Source organism: Miniopterus schreibersii, assembly GCF_964146895.1.
Source record: "Miniopterus schreibersii genome assembly, chromosome: 14".
In the NCBI taxonomy this organism is placed as follows: Eukaryota; Metazoa; Chordata; class Mammalia; order Chiroptera; family Miniopteridae; genus Miniopterus; species Miniopterus schreibersii.
In genome coordinates this window covers 17,057,172-17,081,779 of record NC_138114.1, presented here as the reverse complement: position 1 = coordinate 17,081,779, position 24,608 = coordinate 17,057,172, and the positions used below count along the sequence as shown (strand labels likewise).

The 24,608-nt window shown below is 37.7% G+C and overlaps 1 protein-coding gene across 3 annotated transcripts in view; it reads right to left on the bottom strand.

Annotated features, from left to right (window-relative positions):
- CFAP70 (cilia and flagella associated protein 70) overlaps window positions 1–24,608 on the bottom strand; it is an 86,179-nt gene that overhangs the window by 44,094 nt on the left and 17,477 nt on the right. For all 3 annotated transcript variants that reach the window (XM_081158198.1, XM_081158197.1, XM_081158199.1), the window contains exons 6-13: window positions 22,372–22,551; window positions 15,675–15,857; window positions 15,154–15,248; window positions 7,990–8,089; window positions 6,068–6,202; window positions 3,701–3,826; window positions 3,393–3,473; window positions 1,694–1,785 (exon numbers count right to left, since the gene is read on the bottom strand). In XM_081158198.1, coding sequence (XP_081014324.1) covers window positions 1,694–1,785; window positions 3,393–3,473; window positions 3,701–3,826; window positions 6,068–6,202; window positions 7,990–8,089; window positions 15,154–15,248; window positions 15,675–15,857; window positions 22,372–22,551 — 992 coding nt within the window. The remainder of the gene's footprint in view (window positions 1–1,693; window positions 1,786–3,392; window positions 3,474–3,700; window positions 3,827–6,067; window positions 6,203–7,989; window positions 8,090–15,153; window positions 15,249–15,674; window positions 15,858–22,371; window positions 22,552–24,608) is intronic.

The following is a 24,608-nucleotide window of genomic DNA, read 5'->3' as shown; positions in this document are numbered from 1 at the left end:
AGGCAGAGATTTGCAGATTGGAGTTTTAAAAAACACACAAAAAAACAGGGTCCATCTGTCTGCTGTTTACAAAATACTCCCTTTAGGTATAAGAACACAAAGAATTTGAAAGTAGGAGGGTAGAAAAAGATATACCATGCAAACAGTATCCAAAACAGAGCTGAGGTGGCTATATTACCATGAGAGAAAATAAGCCTGAAATAAAAGAAGGTAACAAGAGACAAAGAAGAACAAAACAGATAGATGATAGATAGATGATAGTTGATAGATGATAGCTAGCTAGCTAGCTAGATGATAGATGATAGATAAAAGGTTCCAGACAGCAATAAGATATAACAATCATAAACATGATTGTTGTTGTACCTAACAATAGGGCCCCAAAATATATAAAGCAAAAATAGAGATGATTGAAAGGAAAAATAGACAGTTCTTTAATAATAGAGGCTTTAATACCTCATTTTCAATAATGGACAGAACAATCAGACAGAAGATCAATAAGAAAATAAAGGACTTAAACATCAGTATAAAGCAATTTTGACCTAACAGATATATACAGAACATTCCACCTAACATCACAGAATACACATTCTTCTCAAGTGCACATGGAACATTATGCAGATTAGACTATTTGTTAGGTCACAAAACAAACCTCAATAAATGTTAAAAGATTGAAATCATATAAAATATCTTTTCTAATTACAGTGAAATGAAACTAGAAATCAATAACTGGAAGGAAACTGGAAAACTGGGAAGTCCCAAATATGTGGAAATTAAGCAACACACTTTTAAATAATAGGCCAAAGAAGAAATCACAGAGAAATTAGAATATACTTTGAGATGAATGAAAACAAAAACACAACATACCAAAACGTATGGAATGCAGTGAAAGAAGTATTCAGAGGGAAATTTAAAGCTCTAACTCATACATTAAAAAGAAGAAAGCTTGCAAATCAATAATTTAATTATATACCTCAAGGAACTAGAAAGGGAGAGCAAACTGAACCCAAAGCTATCAGGAAGGATGGAACTAAAAGAATTAGAGTAGAGACAAATAAAATAGAGAAAAGAAACACAATAGAGAAAATCAATAAAACAAAAAGACTGGTTCTTTGAAAAGACCAACAAAATTAATAACTCTTAGGTAGATGGACTAAGAAAAAAGGCTCATATTACTGAAATAATAAATAAGAGTGGAGATATTAGTCCCCATTTTACAAAGAAAATAAGATAAAAAGAGAATGCCATGAACACTTGTACATCAATGAATTGGATAACCTAGATAAAATGGACAACTTCCTAGAAAAATCAATCAAAGCACTATGGTATAATATAAAAATAGTTTCTTAAGAATTGCATATATTTATATGTGACATGGTGAGGTGTGTTTGTATAATAGAGGGGCTTTATAATAATTCTAGAAGGATAAATACCAAGGTGTTAAAAGTGGTTATCAATGGGTGAGTAGAAATCTGTGTGTCTTTATACTTTGTGGCTAATCTCAATTTCTCAAATTTTTTGTAACAGGCATATACTGCTTTTGTAACAAGAAAACAAAAGAAACTTCCCCTGGGAAAAAAAGCAGAAAATTGATGTTTAGCCCAGGAGAAATTACATTTATGGGCACAAACTGACTTCCTTTTATTTATACCTAAATTTTTTTTGCAAAGGAAGTATGAAAACCATTGCTACACACCGTCTGGCTAGCTCCTCTGGCATTCGCTTTGGAACCAAGGCTTTGTCCAGCTGAATCTCCAACACAATGTATGTCCCTGCTTCTACATATTGCTGTAAAGACATTTTTTCTCATTTATTCTTTTCAGTAAAACAAATATTTATGAAAACATTTTAGTAACATAATGTTCACAATATAAGTGAGAAAACTGCATATGTAGCTATATATATGTATGTGTGTGTGTATATATATACATATGTATATATATGTGTATATATATCTATATACACATTGTCATCTTAATTGTTAAAATATTTTTTACATAGAAAAATAACTGGACAGAAAAATAGCAAAGTGGTTATCTCTTGCAGGAAAGGGTTTTCAGTTTTATTCTTGGAAACATGTACCCCAGCTGAAGCCCTGTTTAACTTGTTCAACACCTTTCTTGGAACTGTTTTAGGTGAATGCCATTCTTTCTTCCACCAAATCTCTTCCATGAGTTCTGCAGGAATATTCTCCCAACTTCCTTATATTTCCACTCACAGCCTCCTCACCACCGTCTACCAATTGCAACCTGATGATCATTTCTACCCAGATTTTTGCTAGCATCCTAAGTACAACATGTTCAAAATCAAACTTATCATTTCCCCTATATCAGACTCCCTTTTAAATTTTCTCTTAATGATTTTGTCACCCTGCCAGAAAGTAAGGCTTGAAACCTGAGTTATCTTTAACTTTTCTTCCTCAACACCTCAAAGCTTCCCAGTTCCACCTTGCCTCTGCAGGTTTCTGACTTTCTTTATAATCCCTCCTTTAACTCAAACTGTCATTAATACTCATCTGTACTATCTGAAAAACCTATAAACTGACATCTCAAGCCCTTACCCCAACTTCAATCTCTCTTTTCACATCCTTGCAAGAGTTCTGCCCTGAAACACACAGGAGGTCTTATTTCCACATAAGTTAAAAAACCTTTAATGTGAGTCTCTAAAATGAGGCTCAGGAGTCTCATATCACCTATAGAATTAAGCCCAAACTTTTTAGCAAGCCTTTTAAAGTCTTTCTACAACCAGATCAGTCTCTCTCTCCTTTCTCATCTCCTTTCTTTTCATTTCTCTATACCATACGCTGAATTAATTGATGTACCCCAAATTCTGTTACCTTCTTTGTGCCTTGACTCCAGCTGTTCCCTGACCCTGAAATGCTTTTTCTTCCACCTTCATCTTTCACTACTTAGCTTGGATGCCACCTCTTCCATGAAGACTTCTGAGACTGCCCCATCCTAGTTACTATTTATCTGTCTCCTCAAAGCCCTCAAAGCACTTTTATGTGTACCTCCATTACAGCATTCATCAAAATTCTATATTATGGTTAGTTTTGTATCAGTCTCACCCACCAGACTGTTGAGTGTCCTGAGAGCAGATGAATAAATGCTGTGGATGATGCATCTTTGAATCCCTCATAGTGCTCAAAATAGTACAATAAAAAACATAAACTTTTAATGCTGGAACAGATCTTAAAGTTAATCTGGTACCTACTCATTTCAGTAAGTCTCAGCAAGACAATGAAATTTATCCAACATCATAAACCAGTCATGGTAAATATAGGATGGTAACTCTATGAGCTTTTTTCTGAGCATTTTCCACTATACCATACTACCTTGTTCAATAAAGGACTGATGAATTTAAACTTAATTTTCCAACTCTTTATGCATAGTTACCTGTCCTTCTGGATTGTGGTTTGGAGGGGGTTCTGTTTCCAAATGAGTATCTGAGTTCTGAGATTTTACACTAAGTGCTTGCTGAAAGAAAATGAACACACCTTAAAAATGAAATTCTTACATGGTCTTCACAATGGCAGGAACAATAATCATTATGTTGCATCAAAATGCAAACCAAATTGAGGCAATTCACCAAAAGAGAAATCAGTGTAAGCCTCTGGAATATAACAAAATCAGCAAAATCATCACCTTCTCAACAACCAACCACATCCCCAGACCTAGGCCTTCCTTCCACATCCTTTTCTTACTGTTTTTTCTTCTTTCGGGTTCTTAGAAATAACCGACTTGGACAATGGAGAATTAATTCCTCCTAGTTTGTTGTTATGAATCAAATTATGCCCAGTATCCCGGAACAAGCTAAATGAACACTTGGTCTGAAAAACAAACAAACAAGCAATGAATCACAGGCTAGTAAAAGCAGCCCACATTAGTTTTTAACATTATTTAGTTTTCTAGATAACTTAAACATTGTAGAAACAAAGAAAGGTAGGGAGAGTAAAAAACTCCATTGCATTGCCATACTTATTGAACAGGAGAAACCATTACAGAAAGTTAGCTGCCTATCCCATTATTTAAATTCTTAAGAGGACACTTTTCAACCCAGCTTGATTCTGTATCTCATTAACTTGTTACCAGACAGCTTTTAGTCTTTGACACATAATTTCAAATTAACTTTAAGTGGTATGATTTATTTCTGTACAAGAAATATTATCTAACTACTGGTCTATCAATTATGATTGGACGAATAGGGCAAGTTTAAAGTTCAAAATAAAAACTTTGCATGGGAAAATTCAACTACAATGACTGGAAAAGAATCTTAAAGAATTTAAAAATTAAACAACATGGATGAATCTAACTATCATTTATGCTGAGCGAAAGAACCCAGACTCCTCTCACACATTCCAAAAAAAAAATTGGGGTGATTGAACAGAGGTAGGAGAGAATGATAACAGGAAAGAGGTCATGAGGAAACTTTGGCCAGTAATGGGTATTTTCACTATCTTGATTGTGATGATAGTTCCACAGATGTATACCTATGTCAAAAGCTTTAAATCATGCACTTTAAGTATATGTCAGTTATACCTCAACAAAGCTGCTAAGAACATGGTCCAACAATATTAAAGAAAAAATTGTAAATACTAAATATCACTCACAATCTTACAATTACTATATTTCATAGAATCTAAAATGCAAACTTTTTCAAATTTTAACATCTCTGGGAAATGAGAATATTTCATGTAAGTGGTATTATACAATATGTAGTCACTTGTGTCTTCCTTCTGTCACTCTGCATAAAGTTTTTGAGGTTCATCCATGTTATAGAATGTATCAGCAGCCCATCCCTTTTTTATTTTTTATTTATTTAATTATTATCTAGCTAGTGTCCTTTTTTTTTTTTAATATATCTTTATTGATTTCAGAGAGAGGAAGGGAGAGGGAGAGAGAGAGATAGAAACATCAATGATGAGAGAGTCATTGAGCAGCTGCCTCCTGCACGTCGCCTACTGGGGATACAGCCTGCAACCTAAGCATGTGCCCTGACCAGGAATTGAACGTCGATCTCCTGGATCATAGGTTGATGCTCAACTGCTGGGTCATGCCAGCCAGGCTCCCATTCCTTTTTTTAAAAACAGCTTTATTGAGATATAATTCACATTTCCTATAATTCACCAAAAACTCAATAATTTTGGCATATTACATTATTTGTAATCCATCCCTTTTCATTGCTAAATAGTATTCCCTTGTAATAGATATACTACATTCTGTTTACCAACTCATCAGCTGTGGACATTTGGGTTGTTATGGGTTTGAGGCTACTGTGAATAATGCTGTTATAAACATTCACATACATGTGTTTGTATAAATGCAAGTTTTAAATTCTCTTGAGTAGATTCCTAGGAATGATTTGCTGGGCTGCATGGTAAGTTTATATTTAACATAGATTTTTTTTTATATAGTTGTTCTATTAAATATTGAGAGTACAATATTGAAATTTCTAAATGTTACTGTCAAATTGTCTATTTTTCCTTTCAATTCTATTGGGTTTTGCTTCATGTATTATGAGGTTCCGTTGTTAGGTGTGTATACATTTATAATTTATACACTTATTTTATGTAATAATTTATCATTTAAATTCTATATTCCTGATTAATTGACCCTTTAATCATTATGGCATGCCATTCTATGTCTTTAGGTAATGTTTCTTGTCTTGAAGTCTATTTTGCCTGATACAAATATTGCCACTCAGCTCTGCTACATTTTCTACTTGCACAGCATGGAAATTATTTTACTTCAACTTATGTGTGTCTAAATCTAAGGTATGTCTGTTTTAGACAGCATATCATTGAATCTTGATATTTTAAAATCCAGTCTCATAATCTGTCCTTTTATTGGGGTGTTTAGACTACTCATATATAATATTATTGTTGAAATATTTGGCCTAAAGTTTTTGAAGTTCAATGGCAGAATGACAGCAAGGCTCTATATTTAACATTCCAGTATACGAATTGGTTCCAAATATTCATTGCAAAGATGTATATGCTGCTAAAGATTTAAGTATGCACATATAAAGGATAAATTTGCACAGGTGATACCTTCTATACAGCTTTTCTCACCTTTTCATAGACTACACTGTCCAGGTAAGGGTAAACATGAAAAGCTCCCCGAATCCTCTTCACACCTGGATACAGCAATGGGACCATATTAACATAAGCCACACCGTGAAACGAAAGCGGATTTTCATCATCCACCTAAAGGAATAAAAGCGGAGACCTATTAGTGCTATACAGCAATGCAGTATACAAGGTATGGAGCTCAGATTCAGCAGTTCAAAGACCGGGCTTTAGAAACTAACTATGCTACTTAACTAGTTGACTTTGGGTCAGTAACAGACATTTTGGGTCTTCACTTCTTTTCTTTTTCCAATTTATAAAGGGAAGTTTACTTAGAAAGTTACAGAGGTAGTAGAAGGGCCCTTGGAGACTAAGAGAAAGAGGGAGAGAAATATACACCTTGAGGGATGAAAGAGGGAAGATTGACCCCAGGGCATGCTATAGGAGGTGGGGAAATGTGCGGGTATGCTCCATAGAGAGAGCTGCAGGATCATCATTTTTTTTATTTTCAAAATGGGTTTAATAATACCATGATCACCAAGATAATGCACATAAACATTGTTAATGAATAGTAAAGGCAATAGTTGGATCCACACACACTCAAATTAATAATAAATATATTCAACAAAAAAGTCAGTTTCACCATGTTGCTTCTTAGAAAAAAGTAAAACTGTAAAAAAGAACAATAACAACAACAACAAAATTTTAAAAGAAATCATAAGCTGTGAATTTTAGCTTTAGTTCACAGATTCATATGAATGAAAGGGTCTTACAAATCATCTGGACCGATGTTGACAAATAGGCTTTACCTGATGCCTACATTCTAATCAGTTGGTGCAGGTGTTTTAGAGTACAGTGCTGAGAAAGATTCTGTATCTTTGTCTGGGTTCAGAAGGAAAGAATGCTTTGACTGATCAGCACTGTCTGCCATGGGTGAAGGAGGGTGAAGGACAGTCTGCAGTCATGTACTTGCCAACCCTAATGTCATCTAAACTCTCATTACAGAGATGAGGAACATGTCAATGAATATGCATTAACATCATGTTAATGGCTGTATGGTTTGCCATAGAAAGAAAAGTGAAAGGACACACATTTAATTCCCACAAGGTTAAAAGTAATCTCTTTGATTTTACCTATTGAAATAATTAGAAATTAAAGTCTTATGCTCATATGATATACTATGTTTAGAAATGTAAGGAAACTTAGCCTATATATATTATATATTACAAAGGGAAAAGTAGTAGCATTTTTATTCTTCCAAAAAGCCCATTTTAAAAATCAATAAAATAATTTAGGTACTTGTTAAGTGTATGCTATATGTCATGAATCTTGCTAGGTACGGTGGAGGATTCAAAGCAGTCTACAACAGGATCCCTACCTATAGGGAGTTTATGAACAGACATAAAAGACCAGACATGCACAAGTAAAACAACAGAGAACATGTTCTAGGCTCATCAAGCTATATCTTTTTAGAACAGTAGTACATCTATGAACCCTATTACTCTAACAATTAACAGCCTAAAACATTGTAAGTCCAAAGTCTAAAAGAAATTCAGAAAAATGTATTAGGTTGAACCATATTGCCAATATTTAACTACTTTTGACATGTAAAAATAGCTATTTTGTATTGTTTTACCTATGGTAAAACTGTAATGATGGGCTAAAAGGCAATAGGATGTGTGGAAATAAAAGCTAAATAATTTTTAGTGGATATTAGGGAGCTAGGGTGACGAGTCATCCTGATTTGCCACAGATGGGGAGTTTCTTGGGACATGAGACTTTCAGCACTAAAATCAGGAAACTATTAAACAAATCAGAATCACTTGGTCACCCTAGGGAGTAGCCACATCAGTTCATATTTTCCATTGGTATTAGAATTCGTAGCAGCATTTCTTATATAAATATTTTTAAGTGAACAAATTTACCTTATCAAATTTGGTAGCTTTCCCTTTGGGTGCAGAAATCAGAGGAACTCTTGTGATTTCTACAGGCCACAATCGGCAATCAGCAATTCGCTTCTGAAAACTAAATATCAAGAACCAGACCATTAGCATTATGTGCAAAAACTGAGTTAGTATTGTTAGACGGCCAGGTACAGAAACCCGGGTACAGAGACTCACCAGGGCAGGAAGCCACGGATGCCTAGCAAGGGGCAAAACTGGGAAAACAAGAACTTTGTCCCGGAGTAACCTATCCTCCCCCAGCATATCCCTAGTCATGTGGTTTAGACCCCCTGAGCAGTTCCTCCCTAAAGATAACATCTAGGCCTCAGCTGTATTTTAGCTCCAGGCTCAGATAAGCAGCAAAACCAGACAGGTGGCGACCCATGACTGACTCAGGACCAGATACATTGACTAATGATCCCCTGCCCAGGCACTGACCAATCAGTGGAGACCAGGACCCTGAAAGAGCACCCCTGGGAAGCTGATGAATTTTCTATTGAGACACTCGCCTGAGACCTCCCCTAAGATTCCTGCCTACGAGAAAGAGATAAATACGCTCAGGACAAAGGACCTAGCACCATCTCCATCCCTCCGAGGGGACCCCAGGAGACTTGCAACAAGGGGAGCAATGGACAGCAGCAGTTCATCCCGGGCTTAACCCCTGAACTTGTCTCCAAGGTCCATGAACCTGTTTCCAAGGCCCCCTTTCTCTCTCTGACTTCTCAGTGAGCCAAAGTAGCCCAGCCTAGGTTCTCCTGTAGCTTCTTCTATACTCTTCCTTGTTTCACTGTCCCAAGTATATTTTTGCTGCCATTCATGGACCCAGTACCCTCTGGCTCAGTGCTGTGTAGCCATTCCCTTTGGGTATCCCCATCCCTCTTTAATAAATTTAGTTTTTGTTTTTACTTTTTTAAATTTATCTTTTGTTGAAAGTATTGCAGATATCTCCCTTTTTTCCCCCATTGATCCCGTCCAACCCACATCCGACCCCTCCAGGCCTTCACCACACTATTGTCTGTGTCCATGGGTTATGCATATATGCATATAAGTTCTTTGATTAATCTCCCCTCACCCACTCCCCCACCCTCGCCTTCCCACTAAGATCCATCAATCTGTACTATGCTTCTATGTCTCTGGATCTATTTTGTTCCTCAGTCTAATTTGTTTATTAGATTCCACACATGAGTGAGATCATGTAAAACTGAATCAGGAAGAATCAGAGAACCTGAATAGGCCAATAACTGATGAAACTGAAGCAGTAATAAAAAAAAACTCCCAGCAAACAAAAGCCCTGGTTCACAGGGGAGCTTTCTAATTCTTTAAGTTGTAGGGTTAGCTAATTTACTAAAAATTTTTCTTGCTTTTTGAGGTAGGCCTATAGTGCTATGAACTTTCCTCTTAGGACTGCTCTCTCTGCATCCCATAAATTTTGGGTTGTTGTGTGTTCATTTTTATTTGTTTCCAGGAAGTTTTTGATTTCTTTCTTAATCTTATTGGTAACCCATTCATTGCTTAATAACATGCTATTTAGCCTCCATGTGTTTGAATGTTTTTGAGTGTTTTTACTGTAGTTGATTTCTAACTTCATGCCCTTGTGATCTGAGATGCTTGATACGATTTCAATCTTCTTGAACTTATAGAGACTAGGTCTGTGTCCTAACATGTGGTCTATCTTTGAGAATGACCCATGTACACTTGAGAGGAATGTATATTCTGCAGCTTTGGGATGCAATGTTCTGTAAATATCAATTAAATCCATCTGATCTAGTGTGCCGTTTAGTCGATGTTTATGTGTTGACTTTTTGTCTGGAAGATCTATCCAGTGAAACCAGTGGGGTGTTAAAGTCCATGACTATGACTGTATTGCTATTGATCTCTCCCTTAAAGTCCTTAAGGATATTATTGATAGGTCCTTATTTATTGACATTTTAATTCTTTATGTCTATGTTTCTCTATTTCTTATTATTACAGCAGTCCCTTTAACATTTCTTGCAATGTTTCTATTTCTACTTCTAATTACAGCAGTCCCTTTAACATTTCCTGCAATGCTGGTTTGGTGGTGATAAACTCCTTTAGCCTTTTTTTGTCTGGGAAGCTCTTTATTTCACCATCTATTTTGAATGATAGCCTTCCTGGATAGTCTTGGTTTCAGATCCTTGTTTTGCATTACCTTGAATACTTCATGCCATTCCCTTCTGGCCTGTAGAGTTTTGGATGAGAAGTCATCTGACAGCCTTATGGGAGCTCCTTTGTAGGTAACAGATTGCTGTTCTCTTGCTCCCTTCAATATTCTCTCTTTGTCTTGAATTTTTGGCATTCTAATTATGATGTGTCTGGGCGTGGGCCTCTTCGGATTCTTCTTGCTTGGGACTCTCTGTGCTTCCTGAACTTGCATGACTTTTTCCTTCACCTGGTTAGGGAAGTTTTCTGCCATTATTTCTTCAAACAGGTTCTCTAGTCCTTGCTTATTTTCAACCTCTTCTGTTACTCCTATGATGTGAACACTGTTATGTTTCATGTTGTCCCATAGCTTCCTTAGACTGTCCTGTTTTTTAATTGTTGATTTTTTTCTTTTTGGATCTCTGATTTTTTTCTATCCTGTCTTCTAATTTTCTGATCCAATCCTCAGCTTCCTCTAATCTGTTGTTTATTCCTTCCAATGTGTTCTTTATTTCTGCTATGTCATTCTTCATTTCCTTCATAGTTTTCATATCTTTTTTTCATGCTGTTGAGCATCCTTACAATTAGTATCCTGAACTCTATATCTGATAGATTGCTTATCTCCATTTCATCTAGCTCTTTTACTAGAGACTTCTTTCATTTGGGGTTTGTTTTTTTGGTCTCCCCATTTTGTCTACCTATTTGGGTTTGTTTCTATGTATTAGGTAGGCCTGCTAGGACTATCAGCCTTTTTGGATGGTCTCCAGTGCAGGCCAGTGTCAAATGCAGTTTGTGACTGGCCTTGAACACCCTGTTTGGAGCTATCAACAACCCACAGCTTGAGGTTCCCTCTGTTGGGGCTGGGTGCACTTGGACAGGACCAAGATGTACACCAAAGTCTGCTTTTCCAAGGCCCAGGTCCAGAAGCAGATCAGGCAAAGACTCAAAGCACTCTGAGGTTTGCTTCTGCCTACAGACTGATTAATCTGACTCTCTTAATGAGCCTCAGGCTGTAGAAACTCCTTAGGGGAGGGTGAGAGGTTTTCCAGCAGGGTAGGGCAATTGCTTCCCCCTCCAGGCAAAAGCAGTAAATTGTCTGCCTGAGAAAGATGTCTTCTGCAGTATGGGGGCAATGACTCAGCACAGGAATCCAGATGGGTGCCTTTCGGTCTCAATCTCCAGAGCCCACAACTCCAGGTTCTCCTCACACAGCTCCATTCCACCCTTCCCTCCCTCTGCTGGAGCCCAAGGTGAGTGGCTGCACATGAAACTTTGTGTGTTGGCTCTTTAAGAGGGTGCCTGCATTTCCAGCTCTCTCTCTCTGGCAGAAAGAAACCTGGCTGCTTTTTACAGTCAGATGTTATGTGTGCACCTTTCTCAGTTTTGGTGCTCTGGGATTGGATGCCTAGCCTGGGGTTTAGGCTCCAGAGTCCTCAGTGGGAACCCCCCACAGCTAAGATATCTCTCTAGACCTTCAGCTGCTGCCTGTGGGAGCCCAGCCAACCCTCTTGCGCCTCCATACTTCTTACCAGACCTTTAAAATCAGCCCCCAAAACAGCAATTTAACATGAATTTTACTATCTAATGATACCACAGATCCATAGAATGATACACCATGAAAGCAATAAACACAATATACTGTACTATAAAAGCAATAATAAACACAATGTAAAAACAGTACTGTAGATATAAAAATGAAAATGTAATTTTTTCTTACCTGCAATGATGATAGTCATGGTTTGGATGGGGGGGTCCCCTTCAATAATCACAATAGGTTACTGTTCTTCAGGTGTTCTGTGGTCCTTTTCCAGAATCACAATAGGTGACTGTTGTTCAGGTGTTCTGAAGCCCTCTTCCATGATCACTGTAGGTGACTCCTCTCCTGCCATGCCTTCCCTTAATTTTTTTACACCACTGACACCTGGTTCAGGCTCACTGGATCTTTCCCTCACTAAAAATTTTTCAACTGACATTTGCTTTTTCCAATGTTTTAAAATGAGTCTACAGTGAGACACAGCATTATCATTGAAAGTGTTAGCGGCATGACTTTCGGCAGCTTTATCAGGGTGATATTTTTCAACAAAAATTTGCATTTCAACCCATTTTGCACACATTTCTTTGATCAGTGCAACAGAAACACTTTCTCTTCCCTCCTCCTCCTCTGAAGATAATTCCCCAGTTGCCACCTGTTGCTGCTCCATCAGAATGTTTTGAAGTTCTCCTGTGGTGAGTTCAGTCTTGTGGTCCTCCACTAACCCCTCCACATCATCACTACTCACTTCCAAGCCCATGGACTTTCCCAGAGACACAATATCCTCAACAATAGGAGCATCCTCTTCAACATCTTCAAATACACGTTCAGGGACAGCTTCTGGCCACAATCTCTTCCATGCTGACTTCATTGTTCTGTGAGGCACATCCCTCCATGCTTTGTCTATGAGATGTAAGCAATGTAGGATATTGAGATGATTCTTCCAGAACTCTCTCTGTCCGAGGTCACCTCAAAGCACCTTTGGAATAGTGCTTTGGTGTAAAGCTTCTTAAAATTAGATATGACCTGCTGGTCTAGGTGCTGGATGAATGGAGTCGTGTTGGGGGGCAAAAACTTTACATTGATAAAACTGAACTCTTCCATCAACTCGTCCTCCAAGCCTGGAGGGTGAGCTGGAGCATTATCCATAACAAATAGGCACTTCATTGGAAGATTTTTGTCTTAGAGGTATTTTTTTACACTTGGCCTGAACACTTCATGAACCCACTCAATAAAAAATCGCCTGGTTACCCAAGCTTTGCTGTTTGCCCTCCATGTCACATGCAATTTGATTTTTATGACATTGTTTTTCTTAAATACCCTGGGGTTCTCAGAATGGTAGACTAGCAAAGGTTTCAACTTAAAATCCCCATTTGCATTCCCACAAAATAAAAGATTTAGCCTGTCTTTCATGGGCTTGCGTCCTGGCAATGATTTCTCTTCCTTTGTTATGTAGGTCCTCTTTGGCATTTTCTTCCAAAAGAGGCCTGTCTCACGACAGTTGAAAACTTGTTGGGGAAGGAAACCCTCTGCCTCTACATAATCTTTAAATTCCAAAACAAATTGATCAGCGTCTTCTTTGTTGGCACTGGCAGCTTTGCCATGTCTCACCATACTGTGTATGCCACTTCTCCTCTTAAACTTTTCTTTTTTTTATTCTTTTTTTTTTAAATATATCTTTATTGAGTTCAGAGAGAGGAAGGGAGAGGGAGAGAGAGATAGAAACATCAATGATGAGAGAGTCATTGATGGCTGCAGCCCGCAACCTGGGCATGTGCCCTGACCGGGAATCGAACCCTGATCTCCTGGATCCTAGGCCGATGCTCAACCGCTAAGCCACGGCTGGCTGGGCTCTCCTCTTAAACTTTTCAAACCACCCTCTACTTGCCTTGAAAATATCACTCTCAGCACTTGTTCCAGGGGTGTTTTTGATGAGGTCAGCATGCAAATGTAAAGCTTTTTCACAAATTATGCTCTCAGAAATGCTGTCACTGGCCAACTCTTTTTCATTTACCCATATGAAAAGCAATTTTTCCACTTGTCTTGTGTTCCTTGTCTTGTGTTTTAACACCTCTCGCAACATTGGCTCCTTTAATGGCTTCTTTATTTTTTAAGATGGTACAAATTGTAGATTTGGCCATACCAAACTGCGTTGCTAGATCACATACATGGACACCATTTTCATGTTTGTAAATAATTTCCTTCTTCACCTCTACTGTCGTTCTGTTAATGATTCTCTTGGCTTTGCAGCTTTTATCCATTTCTCACAGCAAGGGGTGATTGGCAGAGGGCTCCTGAGATGACATGAACACAGACTGATTGCACACAGTCACCAAATAAGCCCAAATATCACCTCCGTGTTGCGCGGGTGCTCAGGACTCAACAGCCAACAGCTAGGCCTCAGGATCCTGCACTCCGCGGAAGCCACGTGGCATGTTCAACTTCCGAGGCATGTTTGAAACCCGAAGCATTTACTTCCAGGTTTATGGCATTTGTAAACTGAAATGTTCATCAACAGAGATGTTCAAAAACCAAGGTACCACTGTATTTACATTATACACCACAATCAAGTGGAGAACCAGAGGTATACAGGAACTCTTTGAAATACATGCTCAATTTTTCTTTTCTTTTTTTAATTTATCTTTATTGTTGAAAGTATTACAGATGTCCCCCTTTTGTCCTCCATTGACTCCCTCCCCAGGCCTGTTCCTGCCCCCTCCCCAGGCCTTCACCACACTTTTGTCAATTTTTCTGTAATTTAAAAAATTTATTAATTGAAAATAAAACAGTAGTTCATTCAGATTATAAATATATTGATAATCCTCTACTTCTCATCTTTCCCTGACCAACAGGTCACTGTGACAGAGACCAGAAGTTACCATACAATATTAAGTATCCTGTTCTTTTTTAGTATCTAAATCCCGATTTAATCTGGGCAAAAATGTATCCAACAAAAATACTATTTTCTAGCCTCTTTTGCACCTAGAGGTGATGAATTAAATATAAACAGAGGTTGTCAAATTCCAGGAAGGTTCTATAAGAGGGGCTAAGACAGCCGGCATGTGTCCTTTTTTGTCCATAAGCACTCCCCTTTTCCAACTTTCTGCCAGGAATGTGAATGTGCAGGTTGGAATTCCAACAGCCATTCTAGACCATGAGACAACCTTGTGGATGGAAGGCACATGTTAAGGAAGGTAGAGCAAAAAGAATCATTGAGCCTGGATATCTCATAACATGAGGAGCCACCATACATACCAGCTCTGAAGTTCTTTTATATGAAAGGAAAATAAGAACCCACCTTGGTTAATTCACCATCACTAGAAGCCTCTGTTATTAGCATATGTGGTGAAGAGAGTCTCAGATCACCTTAACTCAAATATAAACAAAACTAACAAAAGCAACATTTCCCCCCACCTAGTCTTTGCTGTTTAGACATATTCCCATCCTCCTCCTACCTGACCACTGCAGAAGGATCAAGATAGCAACGACTTTCCAAGTCCCAAGTAATCCTTTTCTTTGTGCACTCTGATTGGTTCCTAAATTCCCTGTCCTGTAAAATAATAAGAGACTATTGTTCCCTCAGTGTGCCATGGTTTAATCCTGCTCAACTAGGGCATTCTTTTAATGAATTTGATCACAATACTTTTATTACTACTATTATTACCATAAGAATGCCTACTACTGTAGATACCACACCACCTTACATTTTAGGGTACTTTACTATTACAAAAGTACATGAGATAAATACCTACTCAAAAATAAATAAATTTAAAAGAAAATAAAGGGTAAATTTGAATTAAATCAACTATTTTGCTTGCAGGACTTAAGATGTCAGGAGACAAATTAGAATTAGATATTATTTTCACATGTAATTGTTTCATTTTAACAGGTGATGATGCAAATAAGTTACAGTGATTCACAAAATATTTTATGTCGCACTGAATTTATCACAGAAAAAACTGAGTATCTCTTTCACCTCAGGATGGTTGAGTTCTCCATCTTCTTCCTCATAGGGCCCACCAACAATGAACGCATCAGGAATGTTATTAGCTCCTGGAGCCAGAATGTTGGCAATAGGCCATTTTTTGGGCCGGGGAATAGGTTCTCTTTCCCCTCCAAGCTTCAGAGTTCCATTCTTGAAGAAAATAGTATAGTCTTTCTGCAGAAATAAATACCATACATCAGGAGATTTTGTAAAAGACTTTGAAATGGACAAAAAGGATTACTGAAGTATCTTTTTGTTGTTGTTAATCCTCCCAAGGATATTTTTTCCATTGGTTTTTAGAGGGAGTGGAAGGGAGGGGGGGGGACACCTACAATCCAGCTATATGCCCTTGACCGGGAATCGAACCTGAGACAGTTCAGTGCATGGGCCAACACTCTAACCACCAAGCCACACCAGCCAGAGCCTGAAGTGTCTTTTCAATGGAATGCTAGGTATTATCTAATATACCCTTCTGTGATTATCTGATTATGTAGAAGGGCCTGTGCCCTTCATTGTCTTTGTGCTATTTTATAATTCTGTAATTTATTAAAAATTTATGATAATGCAAATTATTCTTGTTCATAGATATGCAAATTACTCTTGTCCATAGATATGCAAATGTATTTTGTCCAGTGGAGATGTAACTGATTATTGTCCTGTGGCTGGTAAAAAGTTTTGAATTATTAGCAAATTCATTTCAACAGTCCTGATTTCTTATATATGGGTCTTTTCTTCAGGTTCTCCTTTGAACTGGTTTAAACCCTTTTTGTCATTTTATATTTATATGAGGGTCATGATGTAGTTTTTAAAAAATTATCTTTTAAAAAATAAACTTAAATTTCACAAAGGCCTAAAATAGAGGTACTTTTTTATCTATAATTTATCTAAAATATATTTGCAATAGAAAACTGGCAAAAATGTAAGTAGGAAATTTGTAGAAAGGGAAATTAGAAAATCTAACATTTAAATAAAAACATACTAGATATCATTAATAGAAAGTGAAATGCACATTAAAACAATGACATACCAGTTTAATCCATAGATTGGCAATATCAAAGTCTGAAAATATCAAGTGTAAATATTGTTAAGGGAATGGTATTCTTATATGTAGTTGATGGAACTATGGAAAGTTTGTGGTATCTAGCAAAATTTAAAATTGGAATACCCTGTAACTCAATTATTCTGGTTCTTTGTTTTAAGTGTAAAAACTTTTGTGAAGAAGGGGCATTTCTGGAATGGCAGATTAAGGACTTCTAAAAATCTGCCCCTCTATAAAAGCAATATAAACATTGGTAAAAATTGTCAAAATTAATGGTGCCAAGACCATTCAATGGGGCCAGACAGCTTTTTCAACAAATAGTGCTAGGAAAACTAGTTATGCACATGCAAAAGAATGAAGTTGGACCCTTACCTAATATCATCATATACAAAAATTAACTCAAAATGGATCAAAGGCCTAAAACTAAGAGCTAAAACTATACAACTCTTAGAAGAAAAGAGAGGGGAAAAGACTCACAATATTGGGTTTAGCAATGATTTCTTGGTTATGAAAAACAAAAGAAAACATGGATAAATTGTACTTCATCAAAATTAAAATCTTTTGTACATCAAAAGATACTCGGATGCCCTGGCTGGTTGGCTCAATAGAGTGTCTGCCCGCAAACTGAAGGGTCCCAGGTTCGATTCTGTCTAAGGGCATGTACCTCAGCTGCAGGCTCAATCCCCAGTTGGCACACCATCAGGAGGCAACCAGTTGATGTGTGTCTCTCATATCGATGTTTCTTTCTTTCTCTTTCTCCCCCTCCCCCCCACTCTCTCTCTGAAAAGCAAGGGAAAATCCTCTAGTGAGGATTTAAAAAAAAAAAGATACTGGGGTGACATCAGAGGAATGGCAGTGTGAGAGATCTCCTTGGTCTCTCCCCTTAAAGTTTCAACAATTTGAACAGCTATAACTCAACAAAGGATTCCCAGTTGAACACATAAATACACCTGAAAGAACCAGATATTGAAATATCTGAAGGTGGACAAGTGGAGCAAAAGGGGGAAGCAAAAAGGGAGAGGAGCTGATACAACCCAGGGACATAGCCTATGGCTAGGAGGAGCTCATTGGTGAGGCTCTGCCCAGAGAGGAGAGAAATCCAGTGTGGTTCACATTCCCTTCAGCCAGGAGGAGCAAAGAGACTCAGTGAACACTCCTACAGAAGTGAGCTGTATGAGCTGCAGCTGAACTGAGAGACCTGGGCAAGGCACAGGAGTGCGGCCACAGTTGTCATGGGGTTGGCAATTCAGATACAGAAACAAAGCCACAAAGCCTGGCCACCTCCTCTTAACCTCCCAGAGTTTGCCTCCCTTTGCCCTTGGTGTTGGTTACAGAGCACATTATCTGTGAACCTTAGAACTAGTATTATAGAATCACATTTCTCCCTAAGCAAAGGGGGTACCCTGTGACTCATCCCAGATCAGAGCATAGGGGGACCCCACGGAGGACCCAATGTCACCATTACTGGGAGGGCAAAACAACAAAGAAGCTGGTGGGTTCCCCAGCCCTCCCAACACCCACACATCCTGGCTACACTGTTGGCAGCCAGAGATTTCTGGGTTGGTACTAGGATTTCACAAAGCTAAAAAATAACTTGTGATTCAGTGCCACCTACTGGAAAAGAATAGAAAGACCTCTTTGTATTAATATGCTGGAGAAATGCCACTCATATATTGATGCCTAGACAGAGAAGGAACCCATCAAATACCATGAATAACCAAGGTAGTAAGGCAGCTTGGAAAGAAAATGAAAAATATCCTGTATCAACCTAACTCTACATCTTAAAGAACTAGAAAAAGAAGAAGAAAAGCAACCCAAAGTCAGCAGAAGAAAGGAAGTAATAAAAGTTAGAGCAGAACTGAATGAAACAAAAAGACTAGACAAAAAAATTAATACAACAAAAAAACTGGTACTTTGAAAAGATTAATAAAATTGGCAAATCCCTGGCTAGCCTCACTAAGGAAAAAGAGAAAAGACTCATAAACAAAATCAGAAATGAAAGATGAGAAGTTACCACAGACATCACTGATCTACAAAGAATTATACTAGAATACTATGAAAGAGTATATGCCACCAAATTCAATAACCCATGGATAAGTTTCTAGAAATATATAACCTTCCTAGACTGAATCATGAAGAAATGGAAAATCTAAATAGACTGATAAACAGTGAGGAAATTGAAACAACCATCAAAAATCTCCCAGACCTAGCTGGTTTGGCTCAGTGGTTAGAATGTTGGCCCTCAGAACTGAAGGGTCCTGGATTTGATTCCAGCCAAGGGCACGTACCTCAATTGCAGGCTCCATCCCTGGTCCTGGTTGGGGTGAGTGCAGGAAGCAACCAATCAATGTGTCTCTCTCACATCAATGTTTCTTTCTCTCTCTCTCTCTCTCGCTTCCACTCTCTCTGAAAAGCAATGGAAAAAATATCCTCAGCTGATGGTTAAAAAACAACTCCCAAATATTAAAAGTCCAGGACCAGGTGGCTTCACTAGTGAATTCTACCAAACATTCAAAGAAGATTTGATACCTATCCTTCTCAAACTCTTCCAAAAAAATTGAAGAAGAAGCAATACTTCCTAATACATTTTATGAGGCTAACATAACCCTGATACTAAAACCTGACAAGGACAACACTAAAAAAGAAAACTACAGACCAATATCTCTGATGAATACAGATGTAAAAATCCTAAACAAAACACTAGCAAATCAAATACAACAAAACCTTAAAAAAGAAAACATCATGATCTAGTGGGGTTCATTCCAGGGGTACAAAGATGGTTCAACATATGCAAATCAATCAACTTGATACACCACATTAACAAAGCAAAGGATAAAAATCATATGATCTTATCAATAGATGCAGAAAAAGCATTTGATAAAATACAACACCCATTTATGATTAAAACACTCAATGAAACAGGCATAGAAGGAAAGTACCTCAACATAATAAAGGCCATATATGAAAAAACTCCCAGCCAATATCACACTCAATGGTGAAAAACTGAAAGCTTTTCCTCTAAGATCAGGAACAAGACAAGGATGTCTGCTCGCACTACTCTTATTCAACATACTTCTGGAAGTCCTAGCCACAGCAATCAGGCAAGAGAAAGAAATAAAAGGCATCCAAATTGGGAAGGAAGAAGTAAAAGTGCCACCTTCTGCAGATGACATGATTCTGTATATAGAAAACCATAAAGATTCCACCAAAAAACTATTTGAAACAATAAACAAATACAGTAAACTTGCAGGATACAAAATCAATGTATAAAAACCCACTGTTTTCCTATATACTAACAATGCAATTTCAGAAAAAGAAATGAGAGAAAAAAATTATTTTGCAGTTGCAACCAAAAGAATAAAATACCTAGGAATAAGCTTAACAAAGGATATGAAGAACTTAAATACTGAAAAGACACAATGAAATGGAAAGACATTCTGTATTCATGAATTGGAAGAATCAACATAGTTAAAATGGCTATATTATCCAAAGCAATATACAGATTTAATGCAATACCCATCAAAATTCCAATGTCATTTTTTAAAGAACTAGAACAAAAAATCATCAGATTTGTATGGAACCACAAAAGACCTTGATTAGCCAAAGCAATTCTGAGAAAAAAGAACTAAGCGGGTGGTATCAGACTGCCTGACTTCAAATATACTACAAAGTAACAATAGTCAAAACATCATATTGGCAGAGAAACAGACACACAAACCAATGGAACAGAATGGAGAGCCCAGAAATAAGCCCACATGTATCTGTGCAAATAATTTTTGACAAAGGAGCCAAAAACATACACTAGAGAAAATAAAGCCTCTTCAATAAATAGTGCTGGGAAAACTGGAAAGCCACATGCAAAAGAATGAAACTAGACTGCAACTTGTCACCATACACAAAAATCAATTCAAAATGGATCAAAGACCTAAATATAAGACCTGAAATAAAAACATAGAAGAAAACATAGGTACTAAACTTATAGACCTTGGTCATAGAGAACATTTTATGAATTTGACCTCAAAGGCAAGGGAAGTAAAGGCAAAAATAAATGTATGGAACTATATCAAACTAAAAAACTTCTGTGCAACCAAAGAAACTGACAACAAAACAGAAAGGCAGCCAGTGGAATGGGAGATGATATTTGCAAACAATAGCTCAGACAGGGGGTTAGTATCCAAAATATATAGAGAACTCATACAACTCAAATCAAGCAAACAATCCAATTTAAAAAATGGGCAGAGGACCCGAACAGACACCTCTCCCAAGAAGACATACAAGTGGCCATCAGATATATGAAAAGATGTTCAATTTCACTAGCTATTAGGAAAATGCAAATCACAGCTAGAATGGAACACTACCTCACACCTGTTAGAATGGCTGTTATCAACAAGACAGGTAATAACAAGTGTTGGAGAGGTTGTGGAGAACAAGGACCCTCATTCACTGCTGGTGGGAATGTAAAGTGGTGAAGAGGAATTGGAGGGTTCTATACTGAAAATGTAAAACAGCAATAAAACGAGAGTATTAACTAATTAAACCCGTTTAGCAAGCAATTTGGAAATCTCTATCAAGAGCCTCAAAAGACCCATACACAATCATTCTATAGAAATTTGGACTGCCCTAGCCAGTTTGGCTCAGCGGTTGGAGTGTCAGCCTGTGGACTTAAGGGTCTTGGGTTCAGTTCTGGTCAAGGCACACACCTGGGTTGCAGGGTTGATCCTTGGTTGGGGCAAGTGCAGGAGGCAACCAATTGATGTGTCTCTCACATGGATGTTTCTCTCTCTCTCTCTCTCTCTCTCTCTCTCTCTCTCTCTCTCTCTCTCCCCCCCTCTCTCTCTCTTTCTCCCTCCCTCCCTCCCTCCCTCCCTCCCTCCCTCCCTCCCTCCCTCCCTCCCTCCCTCCCTCCCTCCCTCCCTCCCTCCTTTCCTTCCACTCTCTCTGAAAAGCAATGGAAAAAATATCCTTGGGGGAGGATTAAAAAATAAATAAATAAATAAAATGGGGGGAAAAGAAATTTGAACTAAGAAAATAATCTGGAATTAAGAGAAAGTGTTTTTTTTAAATCCTCACCCAACAACATGCTTTTATTGATTTGAGAGAGAGAGAAAGGGGGAGAGAGAGAGAGTGAACCATTGATGTGTGAGTGAACAATTAGTTGCCTCCCACACTTGCCCCAACCAAGGATGAACCCTGCAACCTGGGTATGTGCCCTGACTGGAATCGAACCATCAACCTTTCAAGTGTAAGGACGACACTCCAACCAACTGAGCCACACTGGCCAGGGCAAGAGGAAGTTTTTTATAATAAAGTACATCATACAAAATCCACGAAACATATGCATAAAGTAATCTGTGTAGAAATACATCCAAAAATTGTCAATTTAAAGACATATTTTGTAAGAAAATATCTTACATATTTTCCATCATAAATGTATTTATTGATATAAATAGTATTTAACCTATACTATATTATATATACTATATAAACTATAAACAGCTATTTCTAAAACAGAAATAAACTTCCTTTTTTAAGCCTAAAATAAATCTCAGCCATTAGCAGAGCTTGCTTTGAATGAAATCTTAGCAGGTAAAGAAGAGATGCCCATATGAGTGTCTAAATCTGTATAAATTTGTGACTATAGGGCTTTACCTCTCCAGTTGATGGAACTTGTAGACCAACCATGTAGTTCTGCACGGGCCCTACTGGCATGAAGGATTCAGGCACCGAGTAGGCAGCCTCCAGTGTGACCTTCAGTAGATTGCCTCCTGAGATCTGGGCTGAGGTCAATAACGACTCTGCCACAGATACTTTAACTTCAAGACTGCACTGCTGGAAAAGATAAAATTATGCAACATTTTGAAAATGCCAGAGACCTCCTTGTCTCATTTGAATATTACATTGTTGTTCAAGGTAAAAATGGTCAAGTTTATTTCATACAGAGGATTCAAATAACTTTCTCTAGGTGCTATGAATTAGAGATAGAGCCAAGAAAAGAAACTTATCCCTAAGCTAGAGCACTTCCCTTCTACCATACTGAGGTCAAGTACGTGAACAAATACATAGAGAAGAGGAATTGGAAGGTTCTACACTGAAATGTTAATAATGGTTGCACATGAGTGAGTGAGATGGATGTACTTTTTTGCTAGTCTATATTTTATGTTTATTCTGTAAGTCAAATGTAATGCTTTTAAAGAAAACATCTAGGTTTTTATGAAATATTAGAAAATCATATTCTTTAATGTATTTCTATTTTTCAAATATAGAAAGGTTTTTTTTTGGCAGCATGAGTAAACAAAAGAAATTAATTTTTTAGAAGGGCTGCCAAGGATTTGATATTAGTTATGTGCCCAAGTAGGGCAGTCAAGACAACTAGTGTTTTTTAAAAATAGAAGAGTCAAGAATTTGTTCATTTTTATTTTATTTCTTAGAAGTCAACATTAATAAGAATAATTATATTGTTATTAACAAATTTAGTATTCTGCTATGGGAAATTCCCAAGTTATTTCTCCAACAGAAATTCTGATTTGGCAAGTGTAGTACTTTTTAATGAATATTTTTTCAAATATATATGTATATACCCATATATAGATATAGACATTTATGCATATATGATATTTTTATACAGTATACAATAAAAAGTAGGTTTAAAATGTGTAATTATATGTTAGGCACTTTACTATAGCACTAGGAATATAAAGATGAAGAACACATGGCCCCATTCATCATGGAATTCATGTTATAATTCCATGATTCATGATAAATGCTATAATAGAGACCTGTACAAAATGCCCTAGTCAAGAAGCCCAATGAGGAAGTGAATATATTGGGGTGGGGAGGAGTAAGAGATGGTACCATCTGAATTAACTTCTTTGAGATGAACAGGAATTCAGAATCTGGATAAGCAGAGGAAGGAAAGAGAAAATAATTCTGAACAAAAAGAAGAGTTTTATCTAAAGTAGTATCGATCAGGCCAGGTGATCAAACCTACAACCAAGGTACATGCCCTTGGCCAGGATCAAACCCAGGACCCTTCAATCCATGGGCTGATGCTCTAACCACTGAGCAAAACCAACCAGGGCTGTAAAATGGTATTGACACAGCCTGTTGTACTCAGTTCAGGTCTAAGTAAGTAGTTCAGGATTTTAGAGCATAAAGCACGAGGAGAGTGCTGAAAGATGAAACTGAACAAGTGGCAGGCTCATATCATAAAGCCTGCTAAGGAATTTGGACCTAAACAAGTAAGCAGTGGGTGAATCTACGAACTGCTCAGAGCTAAGCACACTCACTTTTAAGTCATTCTGTAAGGAGTGGGAAGGCTAACTGGAGGGAGGTTAGGGCAGTTACAAGGCTACTTGTAATGGCCCAGGTGAGAAATTATAAGGCAAGAAAGAGGAGGAATGAAGCTGAGACAGAGTCCAAAGGTGCTTAGGATATCGAAAAGGTTGAATTTGGTGAAAGGCAGATTTGGGAATTGGTTGTACTTAGGGCCTGAGGGAGCAGTCATGGATGTAACATAGGTTCTATGAATGTCGTATGATTTCACAAATAGGTGATGCCACTAGTCAAAATAACTAAGAGAAAAGCAAGAGTAAGTTTAAGGGAGGATACCGAGTTTAGTTCTGGAACGTTGAGTTTTAGGTGCCTAGGGATATCATTGGAGAAATCCAGCAGGCAGTTGTAAAGGCTAACAATCTGGAATTCAGGAGGGGGTCTGGGCTGGAGCTGTTGAATTAGAAGTCTTCAGTATACTGGTGACTTTTAAAATCATGGATGACCCCTGCCCACCCATCCTCAGGAGTATGAACACAGACTAAGACGAGAAGATAGCCAAGAATAGACCTTTTGTACTTAAGGGACAAGCAGAGGAGAGATCTAGTGCAGGAACA